The 22,096-nt window shown below is 48.1% G+C and overlaps 1 protein-coding gene across 2 annotated transcripts in view; it reads right to left on the minus strand.

Moving 5' to 3' along the window:
- Nucleotides 1–241: 241 nt before the first annotated feature.
- GALNT18 (polypeptide N-acetylgalactosaminyltransferase 18) overlaps nt 242–22,096 on the minus strand; it is a 199,987-nt gene continuing 178,132 nt past the window's right edge. For both annotated transcript variants that reach the window (XM_029061515.1, XM_029061514.2), the window contains 3 exons: nt 21,328–21,423; nt 4,572–4,736; nt 242–658 (listed from right to left, as the gene is read on the minus strand). In XM_029061515.1, coding sequence (XP_028917348.1) covers nt 512–658; nt 4,572–4,736; nt 21,328–21,423 — 408 coding nt within the window. In that variant the 3' untranslated portion in view covers nt 242–511. The remainder of the gene's footprint in view (nt 659–4,571; nt 4,737–21,327; nt 21,424–22,096) is intronic.

Raw genomic sequence — 22,096 nt, forward strand, 5'->3', positions numbered from 1 at the left:
CCATTGAAAGAAAAACAAAAAGAAAGGCTGACCTTGGGCTCTAAGCCAGAAATGAGGTGGCCCTGGAGACCCCTATAGAGGCCTGGGACCAGGATACTTTTAGCGCTTTAGTACAGCGCTTAGCACACAGTAAGCGCTCAATAAATACGATTGAATTAAGTGAAGGGACGATCCACGGACGTGTGGTGGACCAGGCAACCATCAGCGTGTAAGTTGCCCTCTGCCCCCCGGACACTACTGGTTAAATCAATAGAATTTATTGTCAGTTATAAATAGCTTCCGTCCGTTCCTTATGTACATTGCAAAATATTTTAGGCTATTACCCCATCACCTGGCGGGCAGCGCCCATCTACAAACTCCATGGAAATCGAAGCGGAAAGAAAAACTCGATTCGGGCCTGGGCCCGCCCCCGCCCTTCCCCTAATGGTGAGAATGGTCCAGTTCCACGGGCCCCTGCTCCGCCCGCCAGCTACACGGTAGCCAGGCCCGCAGCCGCCCATGCCCGCCGCCTTCAGGCCGCCGAGCTGCTCAGCACGTTGGTGACCGACCAGCGCTGCCCCGAGCACTTCTGGAGCACCAGCTGGAAACCAAACTCATTCTCCGGGTTCTCCTGGAGCTCCAGGCAACGCTTGGACTTCCGGTTCTGGATCGGGCCTCCCTGGAAGACACGATGGTCGAGAGTATCCTGAATTGGGGTGGGCCGAGGAGGGGCTGGTGGGGACCGAGGTTCTAAGCTATGACGACTTCTGGGTTTCTAGAAGCAACCAGCCAGATGCTTGTGGCCTGGTGGGTAGAGCTCAGGCCTTAGAGTCAGAAGGACCTGGGTTCTAATCCTGGCTCCGCCACTTGTCTGCTGGTGACCTTAGGCAACTCACCTCACTTCCTCTGTGCCCCAGTCCTCCTGTTCTCCCTCTTACTTAGACTATGAACCCCATGGGGGATGGGGACAGGTGAGGGAACTGAGGCACAGAGAAGTTAAGTAACTTGCTCAAGGTCACACAGCAGGCAAGTGGCAGAACTGGAATCAGAACCCATGACTCCCGGGCCTGTGCTCTATCCACTACGCCAGGCTGCTTCTCAAGATGGGAGGAAACTTGGGATGGGGGTGGGTGTGGACATCCACCATCAGGGGATGGGGCTGGACATCCAACACCCCTAATCTTCCCCTTTGCATCCCTAACTTTACTTCCAGTGCCCTGCCATGGATCGCTCCCTCATCCATGCATTTATCCAAACACCTCTGCAGTCTGTTGGGGTCTCCAGCTGCAAAGCTTCCCATGGAAAGGGAGAAGCAGCGTGGTCTGATGGATATTGTTATATTGTACTCTTCCAAGCTCTTAGTACAGTGCTAAGCACACAGTAAGCCCTCAGTAAATTGACTGAATAATAGAGTGTGGGCCTGGGAGTCAGACGAGCTGGATTCCAATCCCAACTCTGACACATGCCTGGTTGTGTGAACTTGGGTGAGTCACTTCACTTCTCTGTGTCTCGATTTCCTCACCTGTAAAGTGGGGATAAAATCACTCTCTCTCTCCTCCTGTGATGACTCTGAAGCTTAAATGGAGGCTAGTGTGACCACTCTGGGGAATCAGAGCATCCAATGGGGATCTCCCTGGGGAATTAGCGCAAGCAATGGGGGTTTTCCAGGGAATTAGAACATGCAATGGGATCATTCCAAGGAATTGGTGCATGGAATGGGGCCCCTTGGAGAATTGGTGCATATAATTGGGACCGTTCCAGGGAAATACTGTACGCAATGGGGACCTCTCTGAGAAGCCAGTGCAGGTAATGGGGATCTCTCTGGGGAGTTAGTAAATTTCCCCTGGAAAACTCTCTGAGGAATTTACACATGCAATGGGAAACACTCTGCCAAGCCATTGTGTGCAGTTGGACAGTTGGAAAATCACTCTTGAACAATTCCTTTTACGGCAACATTCATATGAAAAACTTTCTCGTTAGCAAGGTCCTCGTGTAATTTGGGCAAATTAAAATCTTTTATTAGAAAACCAGTCCAAGAACAAGACTGAAATCACTAAAGAGCTCTCCCCTGTTCGCTGAAGGCGGGCAGTGGAATTTCAGATGCTTCATAATTAGGTTATTTTCTTTGTGCACAAATCTCGCCCACTTCCACATTTAATACCAAGAGAAATCTCACTGGCTTTCTAAACTAAGAATCTTAAACACTTCAAGATTTAAAAAATGTTTCTAAACAGTTCACGTCAGTGGAATGATCAACGGCCAACTGGCTGGCCAATGGAACGAGAGGTTTTAATTAGAGTTATGCTACAATATCTGGAAGACAGACATCTAGGTCCAGAAGGTGAAAAATCTCGCTGCTAGGGTAATGAACACTGAGCCGAAGAGATATGGCACAGAACATGAAAGGGGATTAAATGCCATTTCATCCGGAAGCCGAAGTTATGTGATTAATTTTTACTTATAATGGGCTTTTGTCTGAGTTAATGAGCTTGACTCTCCCACACTTTGAAGGGCGTGGAGGTTCATTTGGGTGGAATTACACATATTGGCTGTTAGAAGCGATACCGCAGAAACCGCTATCTGTAGCGTGTGTGTGTGTGTGTGTGTGTGTGTGTGTGTGTGTGTGCTTGTGTGAACCTAAAAACACTGCTGATTTCACCTACTCCCTAAAAACAGCCCCCAACTTCAAAACCTTATTGAAGGCACATCTCCTCCAAGGGGTCTTCCCTGACTAAGTCCTCCTTTCCTCTTCTCCCACTCCCTTCTGTGTAGCCCTTGCTCTTGGATTCACTCACCTTTTTCACCGCCCCCTCAGCCCCCAGTACTTATGTACGTAGCCGTAATTTATTCATTTATATCAATGTCTGAAACTCCCTCTAGACTGTAAACTCACTGTGGGCAGGGAACATGTCTACCAACTCTGTTATATTGTACTCACCCAAGCAGCCAGCTTTAAACTTAATCCAAGATGGCACACAGAGGCTCCTGACTGGTTCTCCGGCAACCCTGGGGCCACAGGTTGCCCAGAACTTGAATCTGCTACCTTGTTAAGTGCTTGCTAGGTGCCAAGAACTGAACTAAGCATTGGGGTAGACACAAGCCAATCAGGTTGGACACAGTCCCTGTCCCACGTGGGGCTCATAGTCTTAATCCCCATTTTACAGATGAGAAAACTGAGGCACAGAGAAATGAAGTGAGTCGCCCAAGGTCACACAGCTGACAATTGGTGGAGGTAGAATTAGAACCCAGGTCTCTGACTCCCAGGGCCACGCTCTATCCAATAGGCTATGCTGCTCCTCTACAACAGGCATGCCTCTTCATGAGGGTGGTGTTTCTGGCATCCTGTGTGTGTTTGGGAGGATGTATATCTGTGTGTGTGTGCCTTTGTTGTGTGCTTGTGTAAGTGTTAGTTTCCGGACCCCAAGGGCGCCTTCGAACCCGAGCAAGAGCCAAGCAGCCCCGTGATTCAGCCGGCTTCCCAACCTGCTCCCCCAAATGAATTCTTTCGCTGGATTAGATGTGAACAGCCCTGACACCAGGCATATCCATTCATCTCAGCAATGCTCGGTTCATCTCATTAGTCTTCAAGTAGCCTGCGGCCTGCAAGCAGATGTGGCAGAGAATTCTGCGCTCCAAGACGATGGCTCAGCAGCAGCCGTACGGTCCCTGGTAGCCCAAGCACTCTGACAACCCTTGCTCAGGGTTCTGCCTCTTAATTCACCAGAAGGACAAAATAGCAGGGAAATCCCTCCCTATACCCTTCCTGCAAAACTGGGGTGGGGCCTTTGGATGGGGTCTCGAGAGGAAGAGGAGGAGGAGGAGTCCCACATTCTACCTCTTCCCCCTCCAGCGCACACTGGACTGACCCAACTCGACTCGGGTGGTTGGGGTGTGAAACTGCCCAGAGGCAGAGGGATGGACGAGATGACACCTCAATGTTGCATCCACTCCTAGGAGGCAGACCGATGGTGTCTTGCAATGGGGTCAGTGCCATAGTGCAGGGCAGTGCTGGTCCCCCGAGGGGCTAGAGTGCTCCCGAGGAGGCTTCCAGCCCACTGCAGCCTCGTGAGATAAGTGACCTTGGGTGGGGAAGGTTACTGTGGGCGGGTGGGGGAACAGGGTGGTCGGAGAGGGCACCGTGTGATGGGAGGGATAAACATGTGGTGGGAGGGTTGACAGTACTGTGGGTTACTTCTGGGAAGGAGCAGCATGGCTTAGTGGATAGAGCACGGGCCTGGGAATCAGAAGGACCTGGGTTCTAATCCCAGCTCTGCCACAAGTCTGCTGTATGATCTTGGGCAAGTCACTTCACTTCTCTGGGCCTCAGTTATCTCATCTGTAAAATGGGGATGAGAGTGTGAGTCCCATGTGGGACAGGGACTAAGTCCTACCTGATTTGCTTGAATCTACAACAGGGCTTGGCACATAGTAAGCACTTAACAATTATCATAATTATTATTCTTAACAGTGTGGTGGCAGGGTTAGCCATGTGGTGGGAAGATTAACAGTGTGGTGGGAAGGTTAGCTGTGTGGTGGGAGGGTGAACAGTGTGATGTAGATGGATCTGCCACTGGCCTCCCCAGCGCTGTTACCTGAGAAAACTGCCAGTGCAGCTTCATCCTCTTGGCTTTGGCGTAGCTGCACTCGATGAGCCGCGGCCGGCTGTTCACGTCCACCAGGCACCTGTTGTCGTCGTCGTCGATCGTGGGGCTCAGGACGCCCACGTGGATCTGCTGGCCGCTCGTGTAGTACACGTTCTGCCGGGGCGAGCCAGTCAGCCGGCCGGCCAGAGGTAGACACAGAGATGCAGAGACACGGAGAGATGGAGATACAGAGACAGAGGCGGGCAGCAAGTCAGCATCGGCCAGGTCTGGGGGTGGACGGTGGGAGAGGGGTGAGCCTTCCGGAAAAGACCTAAGTGGGAAGGGCCGGGGGGATTTCGGTGGTCGCTGCCCAGACCACTATTCTACCAGCTTGGGCAGTCAATTCCATTTCCTGTTGGGCATCTGTCAATTTTGTTTCCTGTCAGTCCATTTCTGGAGTTAGCAGACACGATCTCTGCCCTCAAGAAGCTTACAGTTTAGCGGTCATCATCATTCTCAAATTCTGGCGGTGCTGGTCTACCTATGTCAGAACTGGCAAGTGGCAAGGGAGTGGAGAGAGCAGGGCCACACTCTCTGGACCTGGGATTCTTACTGCTGCAACTTGCCCATTTAGCCCAAGACATCCAGGGAAACATGTTACCTAGGGGATAGAGCACAGACCCAGGAGTCTAATCCCAGCCTCACCACTTGTCTGCTGTGTGACCTTAGAGAGGTCACTTCATTTGTCTGTGCCTCGGTTACCTCATCTGTAAAATGTCCCACTGTGAGCCCCATGTGGGACATGGACTGTGTCCAAACCAATTAGCTTGTATCTACACCACCGTTTAGATAATGTGCCTGGCACCAGTAAATCCTTAATAAAAGCATAAAAAATAAAAATAATAAAGGCAGTTGTGTGGAGTCACACATTGACTGTGTCTCCCCAAAGCTTAGGGGTGATAGCTTTAGCCCCAAGAAGCCTGGGATACCATTTTAGAGTCCCATCGTGTTTGGTTCTGTGGGTTGCTCATGACCCTTCCATGGATGGCAACTATTGCCAGTCACTACCCTGAGTGACAAGACCAACCCAGTCACATCACCGAGTGACAAACCCACTGTGGTCACTACACAGTCTATTTCCTTAGGTAACGGGCAAACATCCTACTTGTCAGCTACTGCTGAAGGGACCACTCACCAAGATTCTGGTTCACAATGTGTCCTCGGATTAGGGCGCCCCTAATTCGGCATAATCTGGTAGATGCACACCTTTGCAGCAAAGCCTTAGGCATTTTAAATCCTAAGGAACTTCAAAGTTTCTAAGCACTCCCAACTCCTCCCCTTAGTTCCCAGTCACCAAACAGTCCTGCATGAGGAGCAAATTCCTCTTTTTTTTTTTGATGCTGGTTGGCAGAAACTCTCTTTTTGGAGGAAATTCCTCCCTCTTATGGTGAGAACAACCCTAGTTCCTCCTTCTTTTGATGGCAGCAAGCGGGAACATTTTCTGAGTGATCCTTTGTTCTGATGATGGCGTGCTTGAGGAAGTTTCCCCCTTTGGGCGAAGCAAAGAATTGTTTCTGGAGGCCAATCTGTTTGAACCATTAGCTCCAGGAGGGGTGAGTTCTCTGTCCTGGAAAGCCACTGGTTCAGCGTGCTCTCTTGCTGCTGTTCAATCTCATCTATCTCACTGTCAATCTCTAACCCATGTCCTGTATCTGGCCTGTAACTTCTTTCCTCTTCATATCCACCAGACAATTACTCTCCCCACCTTCAAAGTCTTGTTGAAGGCCAATCTCCTCCAAGAGGTCTTCCTTGACTAAACTCTCCTTGACAAGGCAACGTGGCTCAGTGGAAAGAGCACGGGCTTTGGAGTCAGAGGTCATGGGTTCGAATCCCAGCTCGGCCACTTGCCAGCTGTGTGACTGTGGGCAAGTCACTTCACTTCTCAGTGCCTCAGTTACCTCATCTGTAAAATGGGGATGAAGACTGTGAGCCCCAAGTGGGACAACCTGATTCCCCTGTGTCTACCCCAGTGCTTAGAACAGTGCTCGGCACATAGTAAGCGCTTAACAAATACCAACATTATTATTATTATTATTATTTCCTCCTCTCCCACTCCCTTCTGCATCACCCTGACTTGCTCCCTTTATTCATCCCCTCTCCCAGACCCACAGCATTTATGTACATATCTGTAATTTTATTTGCTTAGATTAATGTCTGCCTCCTGCTTCCGATTGTAAACTCATTATGGGCAGGGAATGTGTCTGTTATATATTTATACTCTACCTTCCCAATCACTTAGTACAGTGCTCTGTACACAGTAAGCGCTCAATAAATATAATTAACTGAGAAGTTGACCCCCTCTGAGGACCGCACCTGGAGAGTTTCCAGTACTCTACCAGTCTCTGCTGTGGGAGGAAGGCCTACCCATTCTATTCCTAGCTTGGGTAGTTGCTAGTGAGTGGAAGGCAATGTGCTACAAGTCAAAACTCACCTGTGCTGGGCAGCAGTGGCATAGGAGAAAGTCGAGGGTGGAGACTCAAGTTTACCGCACGGAAGGGGGAAATAGTAAACCACTTCCGGATTTTTACCAAGAAAACTCTATGGATACGCTACCAGAATGACTGCACATGGAGGTGGGGTGTCCTGGGAGAGATGTGTCTTTGGAGTCACTAAGGGTCGAAGATGACTTAGCAGCATAAGACAAGGGTAACTGCTGTTATTCTGTGGCTGGATTGCCATGAGCCCACTGGCCCCTTGGCAAGACAGTCTTTCCCTAAATTAAACTTCATTCTCAAGTGTTTTCCTTCAGTATCAACCGCCCCTTCTCGATTCCCCTAACAAGGCTACAACTCATGAGGAAAATCTCTAAGGTTGAACTTCAAATTGAGAAGAATGCATCTTCCTGCCAAACCCGGACCCTGTCTCTCCCCAGCCCCGCATCAAGCTGGCCGCCTCTAGGGCAAATGGCCTCCAAGCAGCTGGCCCACCCGTAGACTACAGGCTGCTGCTCAGAGGCAATGATGTCTCCCTGCGGGACTGGTCAATTGGTTTGTAGCTGCCGAAGCCAAGCTGTCACAAAATACATGTTACCGGCTGGCAGATCAACCCCAAACCCTAAGATTTAACATTTGGGGATCTCCTTTCTTTTCCGAGTCTCTACCAGTGCCTCGAATCCTATGTGTCTGCTCACCCAGAGCCTGCTTACTCTGCCTGTCTGACTCCGATTATCCAGGGATTGCTTAGCTTTATCTGCAAAGTGTTTTGCTTTGTCTGTGCAAAGAACATCAACACATGAATTGTATTGGGCTGAACTGAAGCATCTCCTCCTCCTTCTCCACTCCTCTTCCTTCTCCTTCCCTCCTCTTCCTTCTCCTTCCCTCTTCTTCCTTCTCCTCCTCCCCATCCTCATCTTATCTTCTTCTCACCACCTTCTTCTCTTCTTCCTCCTCCTCCTCTTCCTCCACCTCCACCTCCTCTTTCTCCAGCTCCTCCTTCTCCTCTCCACCTCCTCACCACCTCCTCACCACCTTCTCCTCTTCTTCTTCTTCCAACTTCTCCTCCTCCTCCTCTTCCTCCTACTTCTCCTCCTCCCCACCTCCTCACCATCTTCTCTTCTTCCACCTCTTCGTCCTTCTCCTCTTCTTCCAACTTCTCCTCCATCTCCTTTTATATGATATTTGTTAAGGACTAATTGTTAAGCTCTGTTCTAAGGGCTGAGGTAGATACAAGTTAATTAGATTGGACACAGTCTCTGTTCCACATGGGGCTCACAGCCTAAGAGGGAAATCCTATTTTGAAGAGGAGGAAACTGAAGCCCAGAGGAGTTAAGTGACTTGCCCAAGGTCACTCAGCAGGCAAGTCTCCTCTTTGCAACTTCTCACCATCTTCCTCTCACCACCTTCTCCACCTTCACTTCTTCCTCTTCCTTCTCTTACCCAGCTACAAAAGATTGAGGAACAGATGACTAAAATTCAGAAAGTGGGAAAAATTGGCAGGGGGAAGTGATGGGGGATGGAAAGGGAAGAGGAGGAAGAGCATTGGCTACAGCTCAAATTACTTTGTGTTTTCTTCTTTAAAAAAGCAAATCTATTTTTGGAGCCAAATGTTCAGAGAGAGGCAGAGAAATCCAAGTGAAACCAAGACGGATTCCCCTGACTTCATACAGGGTAGATGAGGTATTTTATTTTCCTTCTGAAATGGCTCCTTTTCCACTAATCCCATGGGGACTTTCTCACCCAGATCCTTCCTTTCCTCCTAAGAACTAGGTTCAGCAAAGCTGTAGCAAAAGGAAAATGGAATTTCCCCAGGAGTTGCACTTTCTCTAATTTTGCACTAAGAGATTAAGCCATCGAGTTTATAACAGGGAGAAATGAGCTCCTTTACTGGTCTTGGATTCTCAGAAACACATGAACAATTAACAGCTATGAAACCGCACCAGCTGCTGTTTTGCTTCAAACCAAGACAATCTGGATTTAAGACGACCTCCCAAAATTAGATGCTTCCTAATGGACTCATTACCTTACATCTCTGGGGTCTACGACTTAACTCCCGTCTCTGAGTCATCGCCACTGGTGGCAGAGAGGCCACCCACGAGATAGAGACAGAGAGAAATGGGTAGATGGTTGAGGTGGGTAGAGGCGAGGGTAGACAGGCAGTGACAGAAAGGCTCGCCTGCTTCCCATAGTTCTTGCCGAAGAATATTACTTTCCACAGAATCTGACATATTCCTTTTACATTATCACTAGTCTGTCTTAGATTCACGGCATTTATTACTGTTTATTGCCTCAGAGATGTTTCGTAGATACAGCATTTTCAGACCTAATAGCCTTTAGTGTAAAAGGGAAGCGTTCAACGCATTTAGTTCCCTGCTGTCTGGTCCAGAAGTGGGGTCTTTATTCACTCAGTCTTTCTTGTTCTCTCTCTCTTTCTCTCTATCTCTCTCTCACACACACATATACCCTGTAACAAATAATCAAACCTTTCATGGACAAACACTGACGTGCCAAATGTCCTGCCACTGACCACCCAATGGTCAATGAACCACAAACCCCGATCCGCTCCTGCTTCTGTCTCCTCCCAGCCCTGCCTTGCATCTGGCCCTGGCTGCCCCTTTCCCCTGGGCTCTCCCCAACATACCTTGGGTTCTAATCCTGGCCCTGTCACCTGTCTGCTGTGTGGGCTTGGGCAAGTCACTTCTCTTCTCTGTGCCTCAGTTCCTTCATCTTTAAATGGGGATCGAGACTGTGAGCCCCACATGGAACGAGGACTGGGTCCAACCCATTTAATTTGTATCGACCCCAGTGCTTAGTACAGTGCCTGGCACATAATAAGCACTTAACAAATACCACAGTTATTATTATTATCATTAGGAGTACTAATAGTAATAGCAGTGCTAATGGCATTTAAAGCACTTACTATGTGCTAGGCACTGTACTAAGCGCTGGGGTGGATGCAAGCAAATCAGGTTGGACACAGTCCCTGTCCCACATGGGGCTCACCGTCTCGATCCTCATTTTACGGCTGAGGTAAGTGAGGCCCAGAGAAGTGAAGTGACTTGCCCGAGTTCACACAGCAGACAAGTGGCGGAGCTGGTTAGAACCCATGACCTTCTTACTCCTAGGCCCGGGCTCTATCCACTACGCCTGGCTGCTTCTCATGCCATAGCTGTAATAGTAGTAGACACACCTATTAAATGTTCACTGACCTCTCTGCCTTCAGCCTCTCCCCCCTCCAGTCCACACTTCTCTCTGCTGCCTGGATCCCTTTTATAAAGAAAAAAAATTGTTCTGCACATATCGAGCAGCAGCGTGGCTCAGTGGAAAAAGCACGGGCTTTGGAGTCAGAGGTAATGGGTTCTAATCCCGGCTCCGCCACTTGTCAGCTATGTGACTTTGGGCAAGTCACTTCACTTCTCTGGACCTCAGTTACCTCATCTAAAGTGGGGATTAAGACTGTGAGCCCCTCGTGAGACAACCTGATTAGCTTGTATCCCTTCAGGGCTTAGAACAGCTTGGCACATAGTAAGCACTCAACAAATGCCATCATTATCATTATTATTATTATTATTATATCTCTCCCTCTCCCTTCTGCGTCATCTGTGCCTCTGGGCATTTGGCATTTTCCCCACCCTCAACTCCACAGCACTTAAGTCCTTTTTTAAAAAACTGGTATTGGTGAAGCTTCTGTGCCAGGCACTGTAGAAAGCACTGGGGGTAGATAATTCACTGATTCACTTATTCAATCATATTTATTGAGTGCTTACTGTGTGCAAAGCACCGTACTAAGCACTTGGAAAGTATAATTCAGCAACACATAGAGAGAATCCCTACCCAACAACAGGCTCACAGTCTAGAAGACAGGTTGGACACAGTCCCTGTCCCAGATGGGGCTCACAGTCTTATTCCCCATTTTTACAGATGAGGTAACTGAGGCACAGAGAAGTGAAGTGACTTGCCCAAATTTGCATAGCAGACAAACGGCAGAGCCAGGATTGGAACTCAGGTCTTACTGACTCCTAGGCCCATGCTTTATCCACTAGGCCACACTGCTTCTCTGCTGATGATTACTAGAGAATGTGCCACTTCATTATTCTGTACTTCCCAAGTGCTTAGATAAGTGGGTCACTCCACTTCTCTGTGCCTCAGTTTACTCCTCTGTAGGGATTGAGATTGTAAGCCCCACATGGGACAAGGCCTATATCCAACCCAATTTGCTTGTATCCATTTCAGAGCTGGGTACAGTGCCTGGCCCACAGTAAGTGCTTAACAAATATCACAATTATTATTATTATTATTATTACTGCACCAAGTGGGAATTCAATACATTTTGATGCTACTACCAGAGAGGATATTCCAACACCCCCCCAAAACTAAGTCCCTTAACTAATGAAAGGATCTGGGTACAAGAAGCCACTTGTGGATGAATAAGAGAGCTCCTCCAAGTCTCAGGGAGGGTAGTTAGCACTTATCCCTTTCAGAAGATTCTAGGAATTCACTTGCAACTGTGAGAAGCAGCATGGCCTAGTGGAAAGAGCACAGGCCTGAGAGTCAGGGGACCTGGATTCTAATCCCGGCTCTGACACTTGTCTTTTGTGTGACCTTGGATGAATCACTTAACTTCTCCGTGCCTCAGTTACCTCATCTGTAAAATAGGGATTAAGACTGTGAGCCCCATGTGCGACGTGGAGTTCGTCCAAACTTGCATCTACCCCGGTGCTTACAGTGCCTGGCACCTAACAAATATTATTTAAAAAAAACCCAAAACTGTGGTGAGTAGCCCGCCGAGTCTGGGTTGCTGGGAGGAGGCTCCTTTTGTAGACTGGGGGTAAGGGGCACACTGGAGTACCTTTTGTGGACTGGGCCCCCCACCCTTCGACCACTAGCCAGGGAAAGAGGCCATGCTCACTGCCCCTGCCCTGGCCAAACGGAGACACTCATGAGAAGCAGCGTTGATCTAGTGGAAAGAGCACGGGTGTGACAGAGAATCAGAGGATCTGTGTTCCAATACCAGCTCCGCTACTTGTCTGCTGTGGGATCTTGGGCAAGTCGCTTCACTTCTCTGGACCTCAGTTCCCACATCTGCAAAATGGGGATTCAATACCTTTTCTTCCTCCTAGGTAGAGGGTGAGTCAACTGTGAGACCTGAGTATCTTGTGTTTACCCCAGCGCTTAGTAGAGTGCCTGGCACATGGTGATCATCTAACAAATACCATTAAAAAAAAAATGACTGGTGAGTTGTTAGATAGGGTCCAGAGGCTTCCTAAATGTGTTGCATTCTGGAAGCCTCTGGGACTTGCTTATCACTTTCAAGAGCATTTATAAAGTGAGGTGTTGTTGCTATAAATCACCGGCATGAACTGCTGCTCTGACTTTGCCTGTGTTTCACCCTCATTCAGAGCTACCATGTTCCATTTTGTTTATGAGCTTCCCGGAAACCTTTTCATTTAAGTGCCTCTCAGTCCAGATCCGTGAGGCTTGAGGGAAATGCGTTAGCTGATAGGGCAGATGGTGATCGTTAATGAACCCCAAAATGAGATCAGACTCAGGAATGAGATTTGGGGGGGACTGGGGCGAGGGCTCTCAGTTTTGTTTCCATGTAAGGGTGGCTGATACAGCCTCTGGCTGCTCAGGGCTTCAGAAAGAGTTTGAGGAGCTGAGGCTTAGCCTCCTCCCAAAGTTAGAGCGTAAGCTCCTTGAAGCAGGGAATGTGTCATGGCATTAGACTGTAGGCTCACTGTGGGCAGGAAATGTGCCTGTTATAATTGTGCTCTCCCAAGTGCTTAGTACAGTGCTCTGCATGCAGTAAGCACTAAGTAAATACGATTGACTGACTGACTATTTTTCAGGTGCCTAGTACAGCTCGCCACCCAAAGTGGAGAGGCAGATGGTGCAGAAGAGCTGTGACCCTGGCAGTCTGTGGTCTTGGGTTCTAGACCCGGCTCTGCCACTTGTCTACTGTGTGGCCTTTAACAAGTCACTTAACTTCTCCATGCCTCAGTTTCTTCATCTGTAAAATGGAGATAATAATACCTAAACACTCCCTCGCAAGGGTGTTATGAGGAGTAAATTGAAATAACTAATGTAAGGGGCTTTGGTAATAAAAGCACCAAAGACAATGAGAAGCAGCAGGGCCTAGTGGAAAGAGCCTGGGTCTGGGAGTCAGAAGAAGCTGGGTTCTGATCCTGGCTCTGCCACTTTACTGCTGGGTGTCTTTGGGCAAATGACTTAACTTCTCTGGGCCTCAGTTACCTCATCTGTAAAATGTGGATAAGTCCATGTGGGACAGGGACTGTGTGTAATCTGACTAGTCTCTATCCACTCCAGCACCTGGCAAAGTGCTTGGCACATAGTAAGCACTTTAGAAATACCAAAAAAACAACAACGGGGGGTGCGAAGACAATGATTTGGTTGCCGAAGTAGGATATGATAAGTTTTTGGACAAGTGCGGAAGGAGTTTGGATGGAGAGGAAGGGGTGGATTCTAGAGATGTTTTGAAGGTAGACCTGTCAAGAGTTGGTGACAGATAAAATATGTGGGTTGAATGAGAGCAATAAATCAAGGAAAACACCAAGGTGGTGGGCATGAGAGACAGGGAGGATGGTGTGGCTGTCTACAATAATGGGAAAGTCAAGGGGAGGACAGGTTTTAGGCAGGAAAATGAGGAGTTCTCTTTGGGGTATGTTTAATTTGAAGTGTCACAGGGACATCCAAGTAGAGATGAAGTGAGGTCAGGGCTGGAGAGGTAGATTTGGGCATCATCAGCATTGAGTCAACCAGTTCAATCAATCAATTAATCGTACTTATTGAACACTTACCGTGTGCTGAGCACTATACTAAGCACTTGGGAGAGTACAATATAACAGTTGGTAGACACATCTCCTGCCCACAGTGAGCTCATAAGTTTTGTCCAGTTGTCCAACTGAGGCAATTATGGAGGTGTTACTGTGACTTAATAATAAATAATAAACCTTGTGACCCTTGTTAGCAATCTAGTGGAAAGCTAGGAAACAAGATAATCAAGAATATGGCACGTTTTTACTCATTACTGCTTTCACCCTAAGTAAATATCATAGTTCACAAGAAAGGGGATAATGAATATGCTTTGTGTTTTAAGGACTTGGTTCAAATATTTAGGGGAGCAGGTGTTCACACGTTTCCCTTCAACTTCATGTCTGAATTACTTTCCATACCCAGTACCAATGTCATCTGTATAATGTCAATCCAGGACAAGGAAAGAAAAGTCTTATTTAGAGGATCTAAAATGAGATGTTGCTATATTTTCTAGATATAACGAGATATATATATATAGTTATAGTTGAATGATTCAGCTTCCAACAGTAGAAAATGCTGATATGCCTGAATATGTGTTTGAGAATGAGAAAATCTGTGTAACGCAACTTTGCCATAAAACAAGATCCTTCAAAACTTCAGAACCACCAAGTTTTAGCCCAAGTAACTGTATCTATTAATTCAGCGATAAGAAAAGAACATGGAAGTCTTGTACTGTATGATCAAACTCAAGAGTAAAAGGGAATCAATAACTACACAGTAAATGCCTATTTTATTTTAATAGGTGTTCAGTATGATTATTTTGTTTGGGTTTAGGGACTACGAGTTTGCTGCCTAATCTCACTTTCTGATACAGTGCGAAGCGGCGTGACCTAGTGGAAAGAGCCTGAGCGTGGGAATCAGAAGACCTGGGTTTGAGTTTCTGCTCTGCCACTTGCCTGCTGTGAGACTTTGGGCAAGTTATTTAGCTTCTCTCCACATCAGTTTCCTTATCTGTAAAATGGGGATTAAATCCTATTCCCCTCTACTTAGGCTGTGGGCCCTATGTGAGACAGGGTTTGTGATGGGGTTGCACTTTGCACAAGAATCGTTTGGTTGGCTTATGAATTTGAGCATCCCATCTGTTCTTCTTCTCCTCCTTCTTTCTGTCAAATTCATTCAGTCATTCATTCAATTGCATTTATTAATAATAATAATAATGTTGGTATTTGTTAAGCGCTTACTATGTGCAGAGCACTGTTCTAAGCGCTGGGGTAGATACAGGGTAATCAGGTTGTCCCACGTGAGGGTCACAGTCCCCATTTTACAGATGAGGTAACTGAGGCACAGAGAAGTTAAGTGAGTTGCCCACAGTCACACAGCTGACAAGTGGCAGATACGGGATTCGAACTCATGACCTCTGACTCCCAAGCCCGGGCTCTTTCCATTGAGCCACGCTGCTTCTCTGGTTAAGCACTTATTGTGCAGAGCACTGTACTAAGCACTTGGGAAAGTATGATACAACAATGAACAGTGACCTTTCCTGCTCACAATGAGCTCATAGTCTAGGGTGGGGAGAGAGATGACAATACAAAAAAGACATCTCTGTTTACTATGAGTTGCATATACAAGATCATTGGGACAGACACAGTACACTGAGGCTCACAGTACAAGTAGGAGGGAGAACAGGTATTGAATACCCATTTTACAGATAAGGGAATTGAAGCACAGAGAAGCCAAATGACTTGCCCAAGGTCACCCAGCGGACAAGTGATGGAGCTGGGATTAGAAGCTGCATCCTCAGGATCCCAAGTCTGTGCTCTTTCCACTAGACCATGTTTTCGCCCCCCCCAGCCCTAACCAGAACGGGTGTAGGGGGGAGGAGCAGGAGGAATGAGAGTGCTCAGACCTCTGTTTTGACCTCAGCTGGCTCATCGTGGGTGGGGAACTCTATTGCATACAGTAAGCGCTCAATAAATATCATTGATTGCACACCGTAAAGGGCAGAAGCAGCAGGAGCTAGTAAAGAAAACCAGTGGGGCAATCTGAACACATCCCAGTGCATTCAGATTTCGCTGGGGAAAAAGGCCAAGTCTTTTAGGTGGGAACATTTAGTCGCCGGAACTCCAGAGCTGATCTCCTCAACTTAATGGCCTCACTCAACAATGGGAAGTATGTGGAAAGAAGCCAGGCCTGGGAATCCGAGGACGTGGGTTCTAATCCTGGCTCCACCACGTCTGCTGTGTGACCTCGGGCAAGTAACAAGGCATTTTACTTCTCTGTGCCTCAGTTACCTCATGGGGATTAAGACGGTGAGCCCCAAGTGGGACAGGGACTGTGTCCAACCTCAATACTTTGTATCTATCCCAGTGCCTAGAACAGCGTTTAGCACATAGTAAGCACTTAACAAATACCACAACTGTTATTATTGTTACGTGGTCTCTATCATCTCCGCCGTGCTGCCTCAGACCTGCATTCCCTAAACGCTTTCAATGAAAATACCTTGGCTCCCAGCCCAGTCTCCCCAGCACATCTCTGTTCAGATCCGGGGCTTCTGGGTTGCTAGAGCAGGCCTACTTTAGATGAGAATCATCAGGTTCAGGGGGAGTTTACGCCACCCCAACTCTGTAAGCCCATTGGGGGCAGGGGCTGTGTCTGTTTCTTGTTACACTGGACTCTCCAGAGTGCTTAATACAGTGCTCTGCATAAAGTAAGTGCTCAATAAATAAAAATGAATGAATGCTCACACTTCTGTTGGGGTGGGGTTTCCAGGAGGTGCGATCTGCTGACCCCAGGCTCCTTTGCCCTGAAAGCTGCTTGGTCTGAGCACTTGAAGCTGTAAATATGCGGGACATGGAGCAGTCCCTGGGGCTGGGGGAAGGGAGGTTAGGTGACCTTGAAGCCATTGGCTCCTATGAGCCTCATTTTCCCTGTCAGAGATGGAGGGAAGGACACCCATTTCAAATCTGGGAGACCAGTGGAAAAAGCCAGGAGGAGAGTGGAAGGATCAGATGCTAGAAACAGATCTAAATCAACACATTTTTCTTGGTTGCATTTCTAATAATAGCAATGGTATCTGTTAAACACTAAATGCAGACCACTGATGTAAACTCTCGGATACATAGTAATAAAACTGATATTTTTTAAGTCTTTTCTATGTGTCAGGCACTATACTAAGCGCTGGGTGGATACAAGCAAATCGGGCAGGCAAAATGTGCTTACCAACTCTGTTGTACTGTACTCTCCCAAGAGCTAAGTATGGTGCTCTGCACACAGCAAATTATTCAGTAAGTGCCAGAGTACTATACTAAGCACTTTTTTAATGGTAATTGATAAGCATTTATTATATGCCAGGCACTGTACTAAGCACTGGGTAATCAAACTGGACACAGCCCGTCCCACATGGGACTCATAGACTTAATCCCCATATTACAGACGAAGTAACTGAGGCCCAGAGAAGTGAAATGACTTCCCCAAGGTCACAGAGCAGGCAAGTGGTGGAGCCAGCATTAGAACCCAGGTCCTCTGCCTCCCAGGCCCCTGCTCTTTCAATTAGACCACGCTGATTTTTTGTTTCTGTCACTGCTGCTTTAGCTGCTGATTCTTTCTTAATGCACTTTTTTCTAATGGATCGCTAAGGGGCTTTGCTCCTGGAGGCTGTTACAGCGAAGGGCCCAGCTTCGGAAATTGAGAAAAATAATAAGGCACTTTAGCTCTGTGGTTCAAATGTAAATAAACCACAGGTACGAGGAGCAGAAATTGGTTCAGTCTGTGGGCTAACAACAGACTCAAGGTTGCTGGTACTGAAAGGGTGTCAACGAGAGACCGTGGGCATAGGGCAGACCCACCCGGGAACAGCCCGACTCCATCTGTTCTCCTGAAAAGGCAGGAGCATCTGTTCTTAATAAAAATTAATCATTATGGTACTTGTTAAGTGCTTACTATGCGCCAAGCATTGTTCTAAGCACTGGGGTAGATACAAGGTAATCAAGTTGGACACAGTCCCTGACGCAAAAGGAGTTCACACTCATCTCCATTTTACAGATGAGAGAATAGAGGCATAGAGAAGTGAAGTGACTTACCCAAGGTCACACAACAGACATGTGAAAGAGCCGGCATTAGAACCCATGACCTTCTAACTCCCAGGCTTGTGCTAGTTCAGTAAGCCACGCTCCTCCTTACCTACAGCAGCACAGTGTGACTTGCAGTCAAGGGGCAACCGCCTCCATCAATCCATCTAATCTCAGCAACCTTGGGCAAGTCACTTTACTTCCCTGGGCCTCAGTTCCCTCATCTGTAAAATGGGGGCTAAAGACTGTGAGCCCCACATGGGACATGGACTGTGTCCAACCTGATTAGCTTGTACCTATCCCAGTGCTTAGTACAGTGCCTGGCACATAGTAAGCGTTTAACAAGTTCCATAAAAGAATCAATCAGTGGTATTTTTTGAGTGCTCACTATAATATATGTATTATGGCATTTATTAAAAGCTTACAATGTTCCAGGCACTGTACTAAGTGCTGGGGTGGATTCAAGCAAATGGGGTTGGCCAGAGACCATGTTCCATGTGGGGCTCGCAGTTTCAATCTCCATTTTACAGATGAGGTAACTGAGGCACAGAGAAGTGAAGTGACCTGCCCAAGGACACACAGCAGACACGTGGAGGATCAGGTCTGTTTTCTATCCACTATGCCAGCCTGCTTCTCTTGAAGAGCACTGTACTAAGGGCTTGGGACAGTGCAATATGAAAGAATTATCAGAAGAAAAGGTTGCCAGCTAGGAGTCTGGGAAGGCAGGGAAGGAAACTGGGGACCAGGAAGGGAATAAGGAGCTTGTGGGAACCAGGACAGGAAGTACAAAAGGGAGATGGAAAGCATAGAGAAGACAGAGAGAGGGAAGGGTGGGAGGGAGGAGAGGAAGGAGAATTTAGTAACGAGTGGGAGGGGGAGAAAAGGAGGAGGTGAGGGAAAACTTATGTCCTTGACCTTCTCTGTGCCTCAGTTTCCTCAACTGTAAAAGGGAGATTCAATATCAAATGGAGATTAAATCCTATTTCTTCCTACTTAGATTATGAGCCCCATGTGGGACAGGGACTGCGTCCAACCTGATAAACTGTAACCATCCCACATGTAGAACAGTGATTGGCTCACAGTTAGTGCTTAACGAACAAAAACTCCTCACTCTAGGCTTCAAGGCTCTCCATAACCTTGCCCCTTCCCACCTCTCCTCCCTTCTCTCTTTCTACCGCCCACCCCGCACGCTCTGCTCCTCTGCCACCCACCTCCTCACCGTCCCTCGGTCTCGCCTATCCCGCCGTCGACCCCTGGGCCACGTCCTCCCACAGTCCTGGAATGCCCTCCCTCCTCACCTCCGACAATCTAATTCTCTTCCCCTCTTCAAATCCCTACTTAAAACTCACCTCCTCCAAGAGGCCTTCCCAGACTGAGCTCCCTCCTTTTTCCCTCTGCTCCCTCTACCCCCACCCTTCACCTCTCTGCAGCTAAACCCTCTTCTCCCCCCTTTCCCTCTCCTCTTCCCCCTCTCCCATCCCACCCCCTCAGCACTGCACTCGTCCGCTCAACTGTATATATCTTCATCGCCCTATTTATTTTGTTTAATGAGATGTACATCACCCTGATTCTATTTATTTGCCAGTGTTTTTATGAGATGTTCTCCCCCTTGACTCTATTTATTGCCATTGTTCTTGTCTGCCTGTCTCCCTCGATTAGACTGTAAGCCTGCCAAAGGGCAGGGACTGTCTCTATCTGTTGCCGATTTGTACATTCCAAGCGCTTAGTACAGTGCTCTGCACATAGTAAGTGCTCAATAAATACTATTGAATGAATGAATGAATAGCATAAAAAACAAAAACAGTGAAATGAAGAGAAGGAGGAAGGGGGGAAGAGTAGGGTTGGTGAGGAAGGGCTGAAGGGATGGAAGGGGAAGAGGGGAGAAGTTAGGGAAAGGAAGAGTGGAGATGGAAGGGTGAAGATGGGGAGGGAGGAAGGGAGGAAGGCCTAAGGGATTGGGAGGGAAAGGCCCCGTAACCTTGGTGTTATCCTTGACTCATCTCTCTCACACAACCTCCATATTCGATCAGTCACCAAATCCTGTGGGTTCGACCTTCACAACATCACTAAAACCCAACCTTTCCACTCCATCCAAATACTACTATGCTGATCCAAACACCTATCCCACCCCACCATGATTACCGAACCTGCCTAACTGCTCACCTTCCAGACTTCCAGCTCTCCCCACTACAGTCCAAATTGACTCTGCTGTCCAGGCCGGTTTTCTAAAAACCTGTTCAGTCCATATCTCCCCACTCCTCAAGAACTCACATAAAACGGAAATGCCTTTTTTTTAGGGCAGTTGTTGATCACTTACTATGTGCCAGGCACTGTATGAAACGAATCAGGTTGGGCATAATCTAGGTCCCGCAAGGGGCTCACAGATTTAATTCCCATTAACCCACAGCACTCCTCGGATTCAGTCAACTTTAACGAGCGCTCACTCTGTGTAAGGAATTCATTCACTCGTTCAGTCATATTTACTGAGTGCTTACTGTGTGCAAAACACTGTACTAAGCATTTAAGGAACTGGATTAAGCACTTGGGAAAGTACAATACGATAGATTGGTAGACGTAATCCTTGCCCTCAAGGAGCTTTCAGTCTACAGGCGGAGAGGGATATTGAAATAAAGCACATCCCCTCAGGCTGTAGGGGAGAAATTTCCAGGACTTCTAAGATTCAGGAAGAGGTGAAGCGATTGGGCAAGGGGGTGGCGAGTGCCTGCCTCCTCGGTCCTTGCATATGCCAACCTCTCTGGTCCTTGCACGTGCCAGGGTTCCCGGGCCTTGCAGGTGCCAGTCTCCCCAGTCCCTGCTGGTGCCAGGTTACCCTGTCCTTGCAGATGCCGGCCTCCTCAGGGCTTGCAAGTGCCAGTCTACCCAGTCCTTGCAGGTGCCAGCTTCTCCCATCCCTGAAAATGCCAATCTCCTCGATCCCAGCAGGTCCCAGTCTATCCATTCCTTGTAGGTGTCAGTCTTCCCGGGCCCAGCAGGTGCCAATCTACCCGGTACCTGCAGGTGCCAGCCTACCAAGTTCTTGCAAGTCCCAGCCTCCCCGGTCCTTGCAGGTGCCAGCATCCCTGGGCCCTGCAGGTGCCAGGCTCCCTTGTCCTTGCAGATGCCAGCCTCCTCGGGCCTTGTAGGTGTCAGCCTAGCCAGTCCTTACAGGTGCCAACCTCCCCGGTCCCTGCAGGCGGAGTCATTGCTCCACAGGCTGAAATTCTTCCAAAAAGAATAAATACATACCGTTGTCACAGCATTAATTAATACACCCCTGATTCTTGACATTACGGCACTAATAATGCCCCTGTTTTCCATAAAACGTTTGACAAACAGCCGGAGGGGTTGCAGCGACATTTTGCAGATGCTTCCCGCCTCATTGGCCCAGCAGAAGCGGCAGCAATCTACCAGACCATCAGTCACACTAACCTGGGGTGTCATTCCGTGGCAGATATACATGATCGGAATATTCTCCGTGTCTGGCCCCTGATCAAGACACAAATCACTCTTCAGGGAATTCTGCAGCTGGAACCGAGAGGGAGAGAGAGAAAAGAAGAAACTGAACAGGTGAGGAGCCGGAAGAGACGGGCCTTACACCGAAACAGATTCATTTCCCATAAGAAAATCCCAAATGCCCTGGCTCGGATAGAGGCCCATCCTGTTTGGACACGGGGCTCTCTGAAGGAAGGGGTGGGAGGCAGGCGTGACGCTGGGAGCGATGACCTGGAAACAACGGAAACCCTGGGGCTCTGGACTCCCTTGGGGCCAATCCAGGGGGGTGCTAAATATAGAGTATATGCACTGGGTAGACACCATATGCAAATCACACGGGGTTGTTTGGGCATCTACACACTGTAAGCACATGGTACAGCGGGCTGGGGGCAAGAACAGAAGGAAAAGTAGACCTTCCCTCTGCCCACAAGAAGCTGATGGTTTGAGAGTGAGAAAGGACAAAAAAACCAATCAATAAATATGAGTGTTCACTGTGTGCAGAACACTGTACTAAGCACTTGGGAGTGTACAATACAACAGAATTGGCAGACACATTCCCTTCCCATAACGAATTTATAGTCTAGAGGAGGAGCTTACAAAAACATATACACTGACAGTTTGAAGGGGGAGACAGTTCACACCAACACACACACACACAGATACACTCTCTCTCTCTCTCTCTCTCTCTCCCCTGGGTGGAATAGGC

The sequence above is a fragment of the Ornithorhynchus anatinus genome, chromosome 3, assembly GCF_004115215.2.
Source record: "Ornithorhynchus anatinus isolate Pmale09 chromosome 3, mOrnAna1.pri.v4, whole genome shotgun sequence".
NCBI classification, from domain to species: Eukaryota; Metazoa; Chordata; class Mammalia; order Monotremata; family Ornithorhynchidae; genus Ornithorhynchus; species Ornithorhynchus anatinus.